Source organism: Phoxinus phoxinus, assembly GCF_949152265.1.
Source record: "Phoxinus phoxinus genome assembly, chromosome: 2".
Taxonomy (NCBI): Eukaryota; Metazoa; Chordata; class Actinopteri; order Cypriniformes; family Leuciscidae; genus Phoxinus; species Phoxinus phoxinus.
This window is the reverse complement of record NC_136877.1, coordinates 19,223,339-19,239,025: the sequence shown is the minus strand read 5'-3', so window position 1 is coordinate 19,239,025 and position 15,687 is coordinate 19,223,339. Positions and strand designations below refer to the sequence as shown.

Below are 15,687 nucleotides of genomic sequence, written 5' to 3'. Positions count from 1 at the left end.
GACTCTTCCAACTCTCAGTGCCAAAGTAACAAGAAATCGAATCAGGAACAATAGAAACAGAAATATTTCAAAAGCACAGTTGAGTGGTGAAAATGTCCCTATAGTGAAAATGAAATGTAGGCTACCCAAATTTGAAATACATTAATTTTATGCTAAGTATACTACAAATCCATTTACATATTTATGTACTTAATATAAATAACCTGCAATTGTACTTTTGGTATACTAAATTGGTACACTTAAAGTCTGCTAAATTGGAACAACTAATTTTATACTTAATGCACTTTAGTTAGCCGGAAATAGAGCTGAGGTCCAACTAAAGATATACTTAAGTATATTTGATTGTGCTAAAGTGCAACTATTGCAAGTATTATAAATATCTTGCATTTAAAGACTGATTTTATACAGAGATCATACTATCCTTACTAATAGTGATATTAAAACACATGTTAGGCTTCATATTAAGAAATGTGCATTGTGCAATAAAGAAGTATTTCACATAAAGTTTAATTATAATATTTATTTCAGTAAGTCTCAAGCAATATGTCAGTAAATATGTTAATTGATTTGTAGTATAATTAGTATGAAATAAATAAAATTTTACTAGGGGTAGCATAAAAAAAGTCTCCTGTGTGCAAGTAGCAATACTAAGGATTTGTGTCAGATTTAAGGTTTTTAATAGAGGTTTCTCACTTGTGTAATACATTTTCATATTAAGCATGATGAACTATAACCAAAGGTATGAAAATATTCTTCCACGGAAGATGAAGTGTGACCGCCATCTAGTGGTCATATTTTTGTGAAACAAATAGGCAAGTTGAGGAACAGTTCCAAGATGTTTTATTCATAATAGATAGAGAACAATATTATGTCACTCTGTACATACAGCATAATTAATTAACACAACTCATTAAAGTGATTCATGAAGATAATATTTTTAAGTGCTGATAATAAAGCAACACATTTTTAGGTTGTTGATCAGTCATTCTAGTTTCAATCCTGTTCTCACACACACACACACACACACACACACACACACACACACACACACACACACACACACACACACACACACACACACACACACACACACACACACACACACACACACACACACACACACAAAGCCTCATTTTATGCATTTGAGCCACTATTGTAAGTGTGTCACAAATACGCAATCCTCCTCACTGAGTTAAACATCAGTTCTTATGTTATTCATTATGTGTTATTCACATCCACACATGTATCACTGGAATCATGATTTTGGCTTGTAGGGATCAGACCAGATCTTCACACCTAATTCAAATAGGACACATAACAGGACAATCATATAAATAAACTATTGTCCGTTATATAGCATTCATATGGGCCTAATGCAAATAAACTGTAGTAGGCTAGTATGTACTAGAATCTATATTCCTGCCACTAAACAATCCTACTTAAAGCTTCAAACTAATCTGTGTGATGTCAGGTATCACGTTTATGTTTTCAGTCCTTCTTGCTAACAGTGTAATAAATCAAACTCACAACACTTGACAGATAGTGAAGCATCTTACCAACAGGCTGCACATCTGCTTGATTGACTCCAGTTCGATTCGTCTTCTGGACCTGCTCTGTAAACACATAAACAACAATTCAGACTCTAGAGAAACGCAGATGTTGGTGAATCTTACAAAAACAAGACCCTTCCACTTTTACTTTTCCGTTTTGTTTGTTTGAGATCCCATTTTATTATTATTATTAAGAAGTTTTAAACCATTATTTTTTTATTTTTTTAATCTCAGTGTGATATTTTGATGTATTATTTAAACATGTTAATATTTTGAATTAGATTATATTTTTATAATTTGCTTTTAATTTGAGTTACAGTAATTGTTTTTGTAATTTTTATTCGTTTTTGTTTTTATATATCGTTTTTTATTAAATTTAACTTTTTAGAGTTAGTTTATTTATTTAGTTTATTTATATAGTTTGTCAGTGCAGTATTTCAACTTAAGAATGAGAAATGTTGTCTTGGCAGCTTGCAGAAATAAAATACGTAAAAAAAATATATATATTACGTATTTCAAGTAATCAATGTAATTTTGTTTATGGTTTTTTTGTTTTAGTTAATTATAATATAAAGTCTGATTAAGGTAACTTTAAAAATAGAAGTCCTTTCCATTTAATTCGGCGTAGATTAAAGACAGCAAAACATTCCACAGCCAGTGACGTATAAACTCTTCACAGATAGTCTATTATTTACATGAATGCTTTCACTACCTAAATTGAAACTGATATACTGATTATAAGACTACTGGGTCACAAAATACAATATAATAGAACGTGATGTTATTTTAGATTACATAAATTTACAAACAACAACACATGTGCAGTGTCATAGTGACTAACGTCAGTGATAAAGACTTACTGTAGTCATCAGAGTGAGTGAGAGGGTGGAAAAATATTGGATAAAAAGCCACAGCAACAGCTGCAATAAAGCCTCCAAATATAAGCGTTATCTTCTTATTTGTGGACATAATTTTGACAGATTCACCTCATCCGAGGACAAAAAATCACCTCAATCTAGCTTTTCCGGGTTGAAGTTCACATATTAAAAACAAATTTAAAGTCTTGTATTAATCGACAGTTGCTCTATATTAAAAGTCTATATTCAAAATGATTAACATTTTAAATATTATTTACATACTATATTATACTCGTAAAATGTCACATTTATGTGCTAACGGTATGGCAGAATAATAATTGTTAGCGGGACTTTTATTCTGTCGAATGTTCTCCCGTCATGCAGTGTGTGTAGTGTTGCTGTGTCAGTGCGTGCAGTGATCGCTGTCTTTCATCAGTAATAATGTCCGGTAGTAACTCATACAGACTGCGCTGCTCTCTGCCCGCGCACGAGATGGATGTCAGGGGTCTCGCCGCTGCCGCCTTTCCGGACGGAGCCTTTGTGTCCGTGTCCAGAGACCGAACCGCTCGGCTCTGGGTACCGAACCCGAGGTACATCTCCACCAGCTTCCTCCCCCTGCTGCTGCTGCTGCTGTTGTTGCTGTGTATAATATCGTTAGCTACCCGGTTTACTTTTGTTTACGCTGGTTACTAAGCTGAGTGGTTAATAGTTTGTAGAGTTAATGTTTTGAGATGGTCTGCCAAATCAAGTGAAATTTTGCCCACTCATATCTGAGTATCATATCTGAAACGAAACTGACCGGTGTTGGTTTCCTGACAACACTCCACTAATGTAACGTTAAAGGAATAGTTCACCCGAAATGAATAAGAAATTATTTTCTCACTGTCTTATTGATCCAAAACCGTATGGATTTCTTTCTTCCTGAATATTTTGTTTTTAAAAAAAGGGCCGTAAAGTGTGACTGAGGGTGTCATTGTGCCTTTTGTCCACCGAAGAAAGTCAGAGGCTACACATTGTTGACAGAATTGTCATTTTGGGGTGAACTGTCCCTTTAAACGTCTCTAAGCGTTCTCTGGATTCTATTCATATTCTATTAGACAAAAAATGTAAACAAAATATAAGTAAAAATAAAATCATATATAAATACTACACCTCAAAAGTTTGGTGTCAGTATTGTTTTTTTTCTTTCTAAAAAAACACAAAAATAATAGTTTTATTCTGCAAGGATGCATCAAAAGTGACGGTAAAAAACATTTACATTGTTACTTCAAATAAATTATGTTCTATTCAACTTTTTATTCATCAAAGAAAAGAAAAGATTTCACACAAATAATAAGCAGCATCACTGTTTTCAATATTGATAACAATAATTTTCTGAACAGCAAATTAGCATATTTTACGCAAGCAAGGTTTTATGAAGGATCATGTGACTGAAGAGAGTAATAATGCTGAAAATTCAGATTGACCATCACATGAATAAATTCCATTTGAAATTATATTAAAATAGAATATAGTTATTTTGTAATTCACAATATTACTGTTTTTACTCTATTTTTGATCAAATAAATGCAGCCTTGCTGAGTAAGAGACTTCTTTAAAAAAAAACATTTAAATCTTTCCAACCTCTTTCATACACTACTTTTGAAGTCCTATTAAAATGACATAATCACTGTTAACATAGCTAACTCTTCTGTATTTTATTGCAGTGAAAACCAGGCCTTTACTGAGATGCTCTGCATGAACGGCCACTCAAACTTTGTGTCTTGTGTGTGTATTATCGCTCCGAATGAAACATATCCCCGAGGACTCATCGCCACAGGAGGACACGACAACAACATCTGTGTGTTTTCACTAGACCGACCAGACCCTCTGTTCACCCTCAAGGGTCACAAAAACACAGGTACTGTCCACTGCTAATTATGTATTACAGTGGTTTAACTGCATGCAGATGTTCTTGAAACGCCCTGTAATGATTTCTGTACCCATGCCTGGTGTTTTTGTGTGTGTGTTTACAGTCTGCACACTCTCAGCTGGCAAGTTTGGCACAATACTGAGTGGCTCATGGGACACTACAGCCAAAGTCTGGCTTGGAGAGAAGTGCATGATGACTTTAGAGGTATAATGCCAGGGTTCTTGGTATCACCACAGTAGGGCTACACTATTAATCAACATAAAACCGTAATCGCAATTTGGCTTAGTGTGATTATCAGGTCGCAAAGGATGCAATTTAATTAAATAAATATATGGCACTGTGTTCTTTTACACGTGAGCAGCTCATGATCTGATGTTTTCAGTGTTTTGGAGTAGCTCGGTTCGCAGTAAATGCTGCTTTACATGAACTCAGTTATGCATTTGAGTTTTGGTCACTTATAATATCCATTTGGGATCACAACATGTGCCGACTATCTTCCCAAATTGTTTTCACAAGTTCACACTTACTTTACATGCAATCGTATAGAGTTAAAGGGATAGTTGACCCAAAAATGAAAATTCTGTCGTCAATTTCTCACCTGATGTCGTTCCAAACCCGTAAGACTTTCGTTCATCTTTGGAACACAAATGAAGATCTTTTTGATGAAGTATGAGAGATTTCTGTCCCTCCATTGACAGCTACGCAACTACCACTTTGACGCTTCAAACTGTTCATAAAGAGATCATAAAACTAATCCACATGAGAGACACGATTGCTTTATATGATGAACAGATTGAATTTAGGCTTTTATTCATCAACTCACACATCAGTTGTGGTAAACGGAAGATCAAGCAATGTTCTCATGTTCAAGCATGGTCAACTACCAATGAGGTTCATTCTCATCTTACGCAGCACGTTTGAGCTTCAGCGAGAACCAATGAGGTTCATTCTCGCGTTACGCAGCACGTTTGAGCTTCAGCGAGAACCAATGAGGTTCATTCTCGCGTTACGCCGCACGTATGAGCTTTAGCGAGAACCAATGAGGTTTATTCTCGCGTTACGCAGCACGTTTGAGCTTCAGCGAGAACCAATGAGGTTTATTCTCGCGTTACGCCGCACGTATGAGCTTTAGCGAGAACCAATGAGGTTTATTCTCGCGTTACGCAGCACGTTTGAGCTTCAGCGAGAACCAATGAGGTTTATTCTCGCGTTACGCCGCACGTATGAGCTTTAGCGAGAACCAATGAGGTTTATTCTCGCGTTACGCCGCACGTATGAGCTTTAGCGAGAACCAATGAGGTTTATTCTCGCGTTACGCCGCACGTATGAGCTTTAGCGAGAACCAATGAGGTTTATTCTCGCGTTACGCCGCACGTATGAGCTTTAGCGAGAACCAATGAGGTTTATTCTCGCGTTACGCCGCACGTTTGAGCTTCAGCGAGAACCAATGAGGTTCGTTCTCATCTCACTGTGCGTTCACACTGGACGCGAATAGCGCGTCAAATTCGCGCCTGCCGCGTCTAGTTTGACGGTTGAACATTTTGAATGCATTCGCGCGTCCAAAGCGAAATCCGCTTCTTCTGGGAGAGGCAAGTGCTAGGCGGGAAATTTAAAAATACTACTGTTATTGTGTCACGAAATGTAGTTTTAAGAGTTGTTCAGTCGAGAATGTAGTTGTTTAAAGCTCAAATATGTGGTTTGTTTATAAAGATAGCGCCTATTTAAAAAAATGTATCTGACGTTTCGGAGTTGTGAGATCCAGGCGATCACCGGGCGCTCAGCGCTCATGTAACCCGCCTGGAGCAGCCTCACCTCGGCTAGTCCTCCTGACGTCTGCCGCTGGTAAACCAGAAATGTATAAATTCACAATCTATTGCTTCGGTTCTATTATATGAAACATATAAGTTAAAATACATTAATGACTCGTTATAATGTAGGTCAAACGACTTCTTTAATTATGTGAGTTTTTCTTCATCTCATTCAGAAATTTAGCCTATGACTGCAAGTGTTCAGTGTCACACTCATAGTTAACATCTGAACAATGTCATTCCTTCTTTCACGCGGGCATTTAGTCATTACAAAATAATTTATTGAGGCCAAACATTTAAAATGACATTATAATCTGAAAATCGGGCCTTCCCCGTTTATCATGTCAGTTCACCACGTGACAGCAGCAAGCAGGCTCCGATTGGTTAACGCGGCGCGAATTGACGCGGAAGTTCAGATTTTTCAACTCGGGCGGCAGACGCGAATTCGCATCAAACGCGTGATTGCACTACATAAAATAATTTGCGCTTAACGCGTCAGACGCTCAATTCACGTGGTCAAAATGAGGTGTATTCGCGTCTGCCGCAGGAATTTTTTACGTGCGTAACGTGTCTTTGCATTGACTTAACATTGAAATCACTCGTGCCTGACGCGCTATTCGTGTCCGGTGTGAACGCACCATTACGCAGCACGTGCTTCAGCGAGAACCAATGAGGTTTATTCTTGTGTTACGCAGCACGTTTGAGCTTCAGCGAGAACCAATGAGGTTCATTCTCATGTTACGCAGCACGTTTGAGCTTCAGCAAGAACCAATGAGGTTCATTCTCATGTTACGCAGCACGTATGAGTTTCTGCAAGAAACAATGAGGTTCATTCTCATGTTACGCAGCGCGTTTGAGCTTCTGCAAGATGTTTGTTCCCGCACGTCAAGCAGACTCGGTTGAGCTTCTGTTTATGTTTGCTGATATGAACATGCTCTTTATGAACATTTTGAAGCGTCAAAGTGGTAGTTGCGTAGCTTTCGATGGAGGGACAGAAAGCTCTCGAATATCATCAGAAAGATCTTCATTTATGTTCCGAAGATGAATGAAAGGCTTACTGGTTTGGATGGAACGACACGAGGGTGAGAAATTAATGACAGAATTTTCATTTTTGGGTCAACTATCCCTTTAAGTATGCATATTTAGTGTGCTGTCTGAAGGGAGGGCTCCGAGCTCGGAATTTGCCCTGAACCCAGAGTGTTTGCCAAAATGAAAGCAATATGGTTTAAATGAAGAAATGAAGATAATATAAATAATATATATTAGTATGGAAATGTAAGTTTTTTTTAATTAATTTTAATATATTAATAAATGTATTATATTTTACACCATTTTTTAACAGTAAAATAAAAATATTACAATTTAATGTTTTGTTTAAATTTTTTGTTTAATAATTATAGTCATATTGACATAACAAAAATTGCTTTTTTAATCGCATTTACAATCAAATTTTTATCAGTAAATTGCAATAAATTAATACAAATTCACATCGTGCAGCCTTACACCACAGCTTTTCTTAAATATGTCCCCCTCCCCCCACACTGTCTCTTTAAGAGGGAGATCAGATACGCTCATGTTGCCTGCAATCGATTTCAGTACAGAGTGAATATGTGCTGACTGGTTTCCTCTGTTATTGCTGCTCCTCAGGGACACACGGCTGCTGTATGGGCCGTGCTCATTTTACCGGATCAGGGCTTAATGCTGTCTGGATCAGCTGACAAGACCATCAAGTTATGGAAAGCTGGTCGCTGTGAGAACACCTACACTGGTACATTGGCGCAACTGATACCTCTAATGCTTTTTACAAGACAACATTGATGCTGGATATAGAAACTGTGGAGCTTGTTTAGTTTTTACAGCTCTCCAGAAGGGGTCACTATTTGTAAAGATTGTGGCACGGGTGAAATGCAATGTTTGACTGAGATATTTGAAATGTGTGTCCTGCAGGTCATGAGGACTGTGTGCGAGGGCTCGCGGTGATAAACGACGTGGAGTTTTTCTCCTGCAGTAATGACGCCAGTATAAGACGGTGGATGGTGACGGGTGAATGCGTGCAGATTTACTACGGTCACACTAACTATATCTACAGCCTTGCTGTCTTTCCTAACGGACAAGGTGATTACCTTTAGTTTTGTCGTATGTTTGATACATTTTTGTGCATAAAATCTCCTATATTGTCTTTTCTTTTTTTTTTCTGTCATAGACTTCATAAGCACAGGAGAGGACAGGACACTGAGGGTCTGGAGGAAGGGGGAATGTTCCCAGACTATCCGTCTTCCTGCCCAGTCAGTGTGGTGCTGCTGTATTCTGCCTAATGGAGACATTGCTGTGGGAGCCAGGTATACATACTATTTCTGTTTCATTTATTTAAACTAGTTGCAATATATTAGCCCGCATGACGCTGAGCGTTTCGCATTTCTTTGAAGCGATGGCATTATCCGCGTGTTCACTGAGAGCGAAGAGCGTGTAGCAAGTGCTCAGGACGTGCAGGCTTTTGAGGATGAGCTGTCCAAAGCCATCATCGATCCCAAGACTGGAGACTTGGGGGACATCAAGATCGAGGACTTACCTGGGAGAGAACACCTCACTGAACCAGGTAAGCCTTGCACACATGCAGTGTTTTCAAGAACATTAAGCAGACGTGTTTGCTTATAATAGATCTTTAGTTTGAATGAAGAATATAAACAAAAAAACATGACCGATTTTTTTTTAACATGAGCGAAAATCTTACCAACGTCTTTTGAAAGGTAGTGTATACATATGTATTTGTTGTATATAAGTATTATATTATGTTATATTTAGTGCTGTCAATCGATTAAAACTCATTTATTCTGTGATTAATTGCAATTAAAAACACTTTTATCACAATTATTATAATGTTATAATTTCACAGTTCAATGTAGAGACGGCATTAAGACAGTATATTTTAAATACTTTTAATGGCAATTTTACTAATGAAGGCCAGTATTACTGATACTAATACTGTTACTGCTGTCCCCATAAAAAATATTTTGTCCCCCAATTTTTAACCTTAATTATAGCCATTCAACATTACAGTGTAATTGAAAGCTATACATTTTAAATAGGCTTCAACAAATATAACAACTTTTAATTCCAGTGAACTTCAAACAATCTTCACATAGGCTAAACCCATAATAAATGTCATATGTACCTGTGCCCTTCTGTCTAAAATGTAGGACATATATAGAAATGAAATAGTTATCAAACAGTCTTCACTGCATAAATTACTAATTAAATATAGACTAATCCTTATTAAAGGATAATTTTCTCTGTTACCCGTGCTGTTTGATTAACTTTTCTGACAGACAGAATTAGTGGCTGCTGTCACTTTAAGATCAGCCGCCGCTGCACATGATGTGGATCTCACATGCTTCTCATTCTCAATACTCTTTACGTTCATTTAGACTTTACTTACCGTAACTCATTTAAGACTGCTCTTATGAGGATACTCTACAAAACGGACAGTTTATAACCGAGTTATTGTTCGTTCAATTGTGAAAGATAACTAGATTCTTGTGCGCTGTCTGTGCGCATGTGTGTCACAAACAGGACATTCACAGGCAGCGCGTTCTCTTTTGTCTGGTTGCGCTTGAACAGAAAAACGGATGCTGCATTAATTGCGTCTAATATTTCTAAACCGGAAAAAATTATCGCATGCGTGAACGTTGACAGCACTAGTTATATTATATTATAAGCAGTGTTGGGGAAAGTTAAATTTTTTTTAGTTAAATTAAAATATTGTGTCACTCCTTTAAAAAGTAAATACCTGCTTAACCTAGTTACTTTTAAAGAAAATTATTAAAATGTAAATAATAAGGCTGAAGGAAATGCAAATTCACGTGTACAGTAGAGGGCGCAGCTCAAACTATCCTTTCAGTTTAACTGAATCATTAAAGGTCAGCAGCAAGTACATTGGGCAATAAAGTGAGATTAAATGCATACAAATATTTGTTTTATTTAACATATTTAATTATTGGAGGTTTGCGTAGTATTCTGATTTTGCATTTAACTGATTTTATTCATTTTGGGGAATTCTGAATCTGTTTTTTTTTTTTTTTGGCAGTTATATGCTCACATTTAGTCTAGAACTACAATAGTCATCAATTTAATCATGATTTCTCTCAAAATGGGGACAGAAAAGGTGTCAGTCATGAAATGGGAAAACAAAGTAACTTGTGTTACTTGTTTGAAAAAGTAACTTTTCAAATTTAAAAGTAATGCGTTACTTTACTAGTTACTTGAAAAAAGTAATCTGATTACGTAACTCGAGTTACTTGTAATGCGTTACAATGATTATAAGTTTATATAGAATCTAAATGTTTGCTCCCTGTATTGTGGTATATTTTTAGGGAATCGTGATGGACAGACGCGGCTCATAAAGGAGGATTCTAATGTTGAAGCGTATCAGTGGAGCATGAGTGACGAACGCTGGGTGAAGATCGGAGATGTAGTGGGCGGGTCTTCCCAGCAAAGTTCAAAGCGAGTGATGTATGAAGGCAAGGTGAGACACTAGTAGAGATTGCTCAAGTTGTACTTTGTATAGTCTGTCAGTGGTTTGAAATGAATCTTTGTTTAATGTCCAACATTGATACTGGACCTCTGTGCTTTCTATGCCTAAAGGAGTACGACTTTGTCTTCACCATCGATGTGAATGAGGGCGGTCCACCCATGAAGCTGCCTTATAATGTGACCGATGACCCCTGGCTAGTAGCTCACAACTTCCTGGAGAAGAATGACCTGAGCCCCATGTTCTTGGATCAGGTGGCTAATTTCATCATCGAAAACACTAAAGGCCAGACTATTGGGCCAGCCCCCCCCTCGGTCGCAGACCCCTTCACAGGTAACCGGATCACTTATAAATACCTGGTGTGGTGTATATTCACGTACACACACCTTGTTCGGTTGAAGGTAAAGACTGAAGTGTGTTTTATACTGTATTCCTCCTGTGTTCTCAGGTGCAGGGCGGTACATCCCAGGTTCAGGAGAAGGCAGCCACGGATTTGGTATTGATCCTTTCACAGGTACGCTTTTTTGAATAGCACTTGTTATTTTCTAATATGAAACCAAAGGTTGTTGTAGATTATAAGAGATGTTTGTATTTGTTTGTGCAGGAGCTGGTCGGTATATTCCCGGGTCAGAATCCACAGGCACAGTGCCTTCAGGCGGAGCTGATCCTTTTACTGGTGAAATACATGGATATGTGCAAATACACAGCGCCACACTCACACGTGGATAATGTGCACTAATGTACCTCTCGATCCTCTCCAGGTGGCAGTGCCTATTCCTCTTCCTCTCGCCAGAAAGCTACAACAAACATCTTTTTCCCCAATACCGATGGAGTTATGTTTGAACAGGCAAATATCACTCAGATTCTTGGTAAGTGACACTTTTACATCCGAATTTTACTTAATCAAAGTCTCGGCTTCAGCTCTAAGATGTAAGGTGGGCCACAGGCTTTTCAGGTTGGGTTGAAAATTGACAAAAAAGTGCCATAAAGTTGTTAATAACATGGTATTCTGTGAAGCAGTGTTATTTTAGTATTATTGATACTATTAAAGTTTTTGTTAATATTTTAAATTAGATTTTGATTTAAAGTTGTATTAATTACAATTATTAATGTTGTTGTATTTTTTTTCTAAATATATCTATATAGTTTTAAGTATAGTTATTTTAGCACTTCAAACTCAAGCTTTTATGGAATAAGAAATTATTTTATGGTTTTATTTTTTGTTCAAATTAATTATAAAACCCTGCTATATATGTATGTATGTGTGTATGCATTAAAGTGTTTTTGACTTCATCTCCGTGGGACCCTCGTGATTGGGTGGTACAGGCCCCTCTGGAGAGCCAGGCTGCTCAATTGATAATATCATACTTGCTGACAATAACCTCTCCTGTATTCCCTCATAACATTTCCCCAATATTACGTATAGGTAAGCTTCGGGAGCTGAACAACGATGCTCCTGCGGACCATAAGCTGAGTGACGCAGCATTGGACTGTCTGGAGAAGTTGCTCATGCTGGTTTCAGACCTGAAGAGTCAGGAACAGCCCACAGCAGATCAGATCAGTGTTCTCTGGAGGACTAGCCACTGGCCTGAAGGCAAGACATTGAGATTACTTTTATTAAATAAACAATTCACTATACTACCCAATGTTTAGCAAAGTATCACTGAGGGCAAGGGTGTTCAATCCTGCTCCCGGAGGGCAAAGGTCCAGCACAGTTTAGCTACCTTCAACCCTAATGAAACCAATTATCAAGGTCTTCAGAATTACAAACAACTACTAGTCAGGTATGTTAGAGACTCTGCAGGAAGATGGCCCACCAGAAGCAGAATTGGACACCGCTGTATGTTTGAAGCATTTGATTCGGAACCTGGGGCCAAGTTGTATATCTACTTTTTGTCTTTAAAAAAAAATACATACTAACTAAGGCTTATCCAGATACATTTGAAAACTCTCAATCCACACTAGCGTTTTTAGGCAAAAACACTAAATTCACCTCACTGCGCATGCGTAAAACCTCCCAAAAGCTCACTGAGATGATACAGACGGAAAAATAAATGAGAAAGTTATTGCGCTCTTCTTCTGGCAGGATCATTTTATTTGGCAAAATATCTCACCATTCACTGATGCGTCCAAGTTGCACTCAGTCACTATGTGTTTGGTCTAAAAGAAAACCAAACACATAGTGAGTGTGCAAAGTAACATCACACACAACTGTGTGAAAGTGAATATAGCACATAACAGGCACAATACCGGTATAAACATGAATATGTATTGGTACAATATGCGTCACATGACTAAACTTATGTCATCGTTTTTAAATACCTCCGCTTTGACAGTCCACACTACAACGCAAAAACGGCATTTTCAAATGCATCCACTTTGGAGAGCGTTTTCATAAAGCTTAATTTTCATTAATAAAAACGCCGCGCCATCACAATGTGAACTGAATGTCAAAACGGAGAGAGAAAGACAGTATTAGTGTGGACATGGCCTAACTTGTAAGCAGTTTATGCAACTTGCCACTGGTGCGCTTTCTCCTTTGAATTTGATTCGGGAAAAAAGCTAAACTCCTAGTGCGCAATTTATTATGATTTTTTTTCAATAATCCATTACACTCTGATGTGTCTTAATACAGAAGAAAATATCTGTTGCTACTTCTGTTTCACCGTGACTTTAATCCGAGATTGTTTCTCTGTAAATCAAAATAGCCCATCAAACAGATTGTAGAAAGTACTATAGTAAAGCTCAATCAATTTAATCAAGTCATCATCTCCCTCCACAGACATTGTCTTCCCTGTGTTGGACATCCTGCGCTTGGCTGTGCGCCACCCTGAAGTCAATGCCCAGCTTTGTGGCGGGACAGAGGGTGCGAGTCTTTGTAACCATCTCCTGGGTCTCATGACCCCCGAAGGCAGACCTGCAAATCAAATGCTGGCGCTCCGCACTCTCTGCAACTGTTTCTCAGGGTCCCACGGCCGCGCTCTACTCTTGGGGCACCGTGACACGGTCCTGTCCCGGGCCGGAGACCTCCGCGCCGTCTGCAACAAGAACATCCACGTGGCGCTGGCTACCCTGCTGCTCAACTACGCCGGAAGGTTGTACGGGCAACCCGCTGAGATCGAGGCCAAGGCACAGTGCTTGTCAGTGGCCAGCACTGCCTTAGAGGTCGTACAGGACAAAGAGGCCGTCTTCAGGCTGCTGGTGGCCCTGGGGACCACAGTGGCCGGGGACAACACCGCAAAGGACCTTGCACGATCTTTGGGTGTCAACTCTCAGATTTCTAAATACGCCAGGGTCTCTGAGCCGGCTAAAGTGGGCGAGTGCTGCCGACTAGTGCTCGATGAACTGCAGTGATGTCGGGAAGGTGTCAAAGGATGCAGCCGTCTTGTCCTTCGATTACTACACCTCCATGATAAAACCACCATCTTTCAGATCTCTTAAACCTCAATCTCTATATCATTAGTTTGTATTTAAATTTTCACATTTTGATGCTGAATGGATATGAATGAATGCATGATGTGAATAAACACTGGTGATTAATCTAAATTGTTCTTAAAGCAAGACTCATGTTATTGATGTAGATCGGTGGTTCTCAACCTTTTTGACTCGTTGTCCAACACGATATTTTCGAACACGTGACGACACCGCACAGTAAACTGATGACCCGTTCCATGTCTGATGTACTCCATTCCATGCATTTGCACTACTTCCAACAGGACAAATGTATTTACAACTTTCTCTTTTGACGTGTACAGTAAAGACCTGGTGTAGACAAACTGTAAGATATCTCTGGTGTTTCTGCTTTAATTGACAAAGCTGCTTGTTTTCAAACTTTTTTTATTAACAGAAACTATTGATGTATTAAATTAATGAACCGCAATTCATTTTGTGATTCCAGATGTTTCTAGAACTGTACAGTATGTTCTTGAATAAAGGCAATAGTTATTGGAGGGGGAAAAAAGAAATGTCCGTTTACATATGATTTTATTTCAATTTAGTTTATTTTAAATATATTAATAATCATCCTGTGGCTTTAATATTAATTAATAATATTATTAATCATCCCCGGGTTGAGAACCACTTGTATAGATATCATTACTGATATCATATCATTACTTACTTAACATAAAGTCCAAATTAAACTGCATTCAGATTTCATTTTATTTTCATAATGTGGCATATTTCTGAGTAAGTGGGCCTTTATTTGGACTGTGAAAAGTAACCTTCGTTTTACAGGTCAAAAGAGTATTTGGTGCGATGCTATGTGCGATGTAACGATATGGGGGTCAACCTAGGACAAATTGCAACAAAAGCAAACTGTATCCTCAATATGTCCTAAGAAGAAGAAGGAAAAAAAAAGGCCAGAAGAATCCCATTAGGGGAAATTTTCGAAAAAGACCCAAATATAGCCTATATGCTCATTCTTTTTCTCACGTGAATAGGGTAATATTTTTAAGTTGAGTAGGCCTACTTGTAACAAGACAAACAAAAAATGTAGCCTATTACAACGTTTTTTAAATAGTTTGTTAACATGGGCAAACGGTGCATAATCTAGGGGAATAATAATCTTTGGGTAGCCTATAGCCAGCCAGACATGAAAATGTCTTGTTGACTTATAATAGTAAAAGACTAGAGGCAAACAAATGTCACCATAAGGTGCGGTCATTCAAGGTCCACTCAACTGTCACTCCGGTAAGAAAGATTTCCTTTTGTTTCTCCTACATGGATTAATTTGATCGTTTGATGCAGCCACTTTTTATTTTACCTACCCTTTGTCTTCTGTATTCTCCTAACCCGTGTCTCCTGTCCTTCCCTCAGACTCATCCCCCGAAAACAGTCCCATGCATGGACCCAGCCCCAAACAACATATCTGCAATAATAATTAATAAAGGCTGGTAATAAAGGAATACTTCTTCCTGTTAAAATGTTTACCCTATGTGAGAAAAAGAATGAGCACATGAATAGACTATATTTGGGTCTTATTTCTAAACTTTCCCCTAATGGGATTCTTCTAGGCTTTTTTTTCTAACTC

The 15,687-nt window shown here is 38.1% G+C and overlaps 2 protein-coding genes across 2 annotated transcripts; one reads left to right on the top strand and one right to left on the bottom strand.

Moving 5' to 3' along the window:
* Positions 1-1,113: 1,113 nt before the first annotated feature.
* Positions 1,114-2,596, bottom strand: smim20 (small integral membrane protein 20). Its single transcript, XM_079604937.1, has 3 exons — positions 2,411-2,596; positions 1,557-1,613; positions 1,114-1,296 (listed from the first exon to the last, which is right to left on the bottom strand). The coding sequence occupies exons 1-3, from the start codon at positions 2,517-2,519 to the stop codon at positions 1,256-1,258; spliced, it is 207 nt and encodes a 68-aa protein (XP_079461063.1). The 5' UTR covers positions 2,520-2,596; the 3' UTR covers positions 1,114-1,255.
* Positions 2,535-14,801, top strand: plaa (phospholipase A2-activating protein). The gene is made up of 14 exons (XM_079604936.1): positions 2,535-2,997; positions 4,114-4,307; positions 4,423-4,523; positions 7,775-7,895; positions 8,075-8,242; positions 8,331-8,466; positions 8,554-8,723; positions 10,498-10,649; positions 10,769-10,988; positions 11,104-11,169; positions 11,260-11,331; positions 11,417-11,524; positions 12,082-12,249; positions 13,438-14,801. Exons 1-14 carry the CDS (start codon positions 2,849-2,851, stop codon positions 14,007-14,009), a joined length of 2,397 nt encoding a protein of 798 aa, XP_079461062.1. The 5' UTR covers positions 2,535-2,848; the 3' UTR covers positions 14,010-14,801.
* Positions 14,802-15,687: the final 886 nt, after the last annotated feature.

What these genes read in the sequence shown, in the direction of transcription:
- smim20 (XM_079604937.1), bottom strand. Translation starts at nt 2,519, where the DNA reads ATGTCCACAAATAAGAAGATAACGCTTATATTTGGAGGCTTTATTGCA. An exon ending in CACTCACTCTGATGACTACA is followed by an intron (nt 1,614 to 2,410) that starts GTAAGTCTTTAT and finishes ATGTGTTTACAG; the next exon opens with AGCAGGTCCAGAAGACGAAT. An exon ending in AGCAGATGTGCAGCCTGTTG is followed by an intron (nt 1,297 to 1,556) that starts GTAAGATGCTTC and finishes TATTTGAATTAG; the next exon opens with GTGTGAAGATCTGGTCTGAT.
- plaa (XM_079604936.1), top strand. Translation starts at nt 2,849, where the DNA reads ATGTCCGGTAGTAACTCATACAGACTGCGCTGCTCTCTGCCCGCGCAC. An exon ending in AGAACACCTCACTGAACCAG is followed by an intron (nt 8,724 to 10,497) that starts GTAAGCCTTGCA and finishes GTATATTTTTAG; the next exon opens with GGAATCGTGATGGACAGACG. An exon ending in TGGTATTGATCCTTTCACAG is followed by an intron (nt 11,170 to 11,259) that starts GTACGCTTTTTT and finishes TTGTTTGTGCAG; the next exon opens with GAGCTGGTCGGTATATTCCC.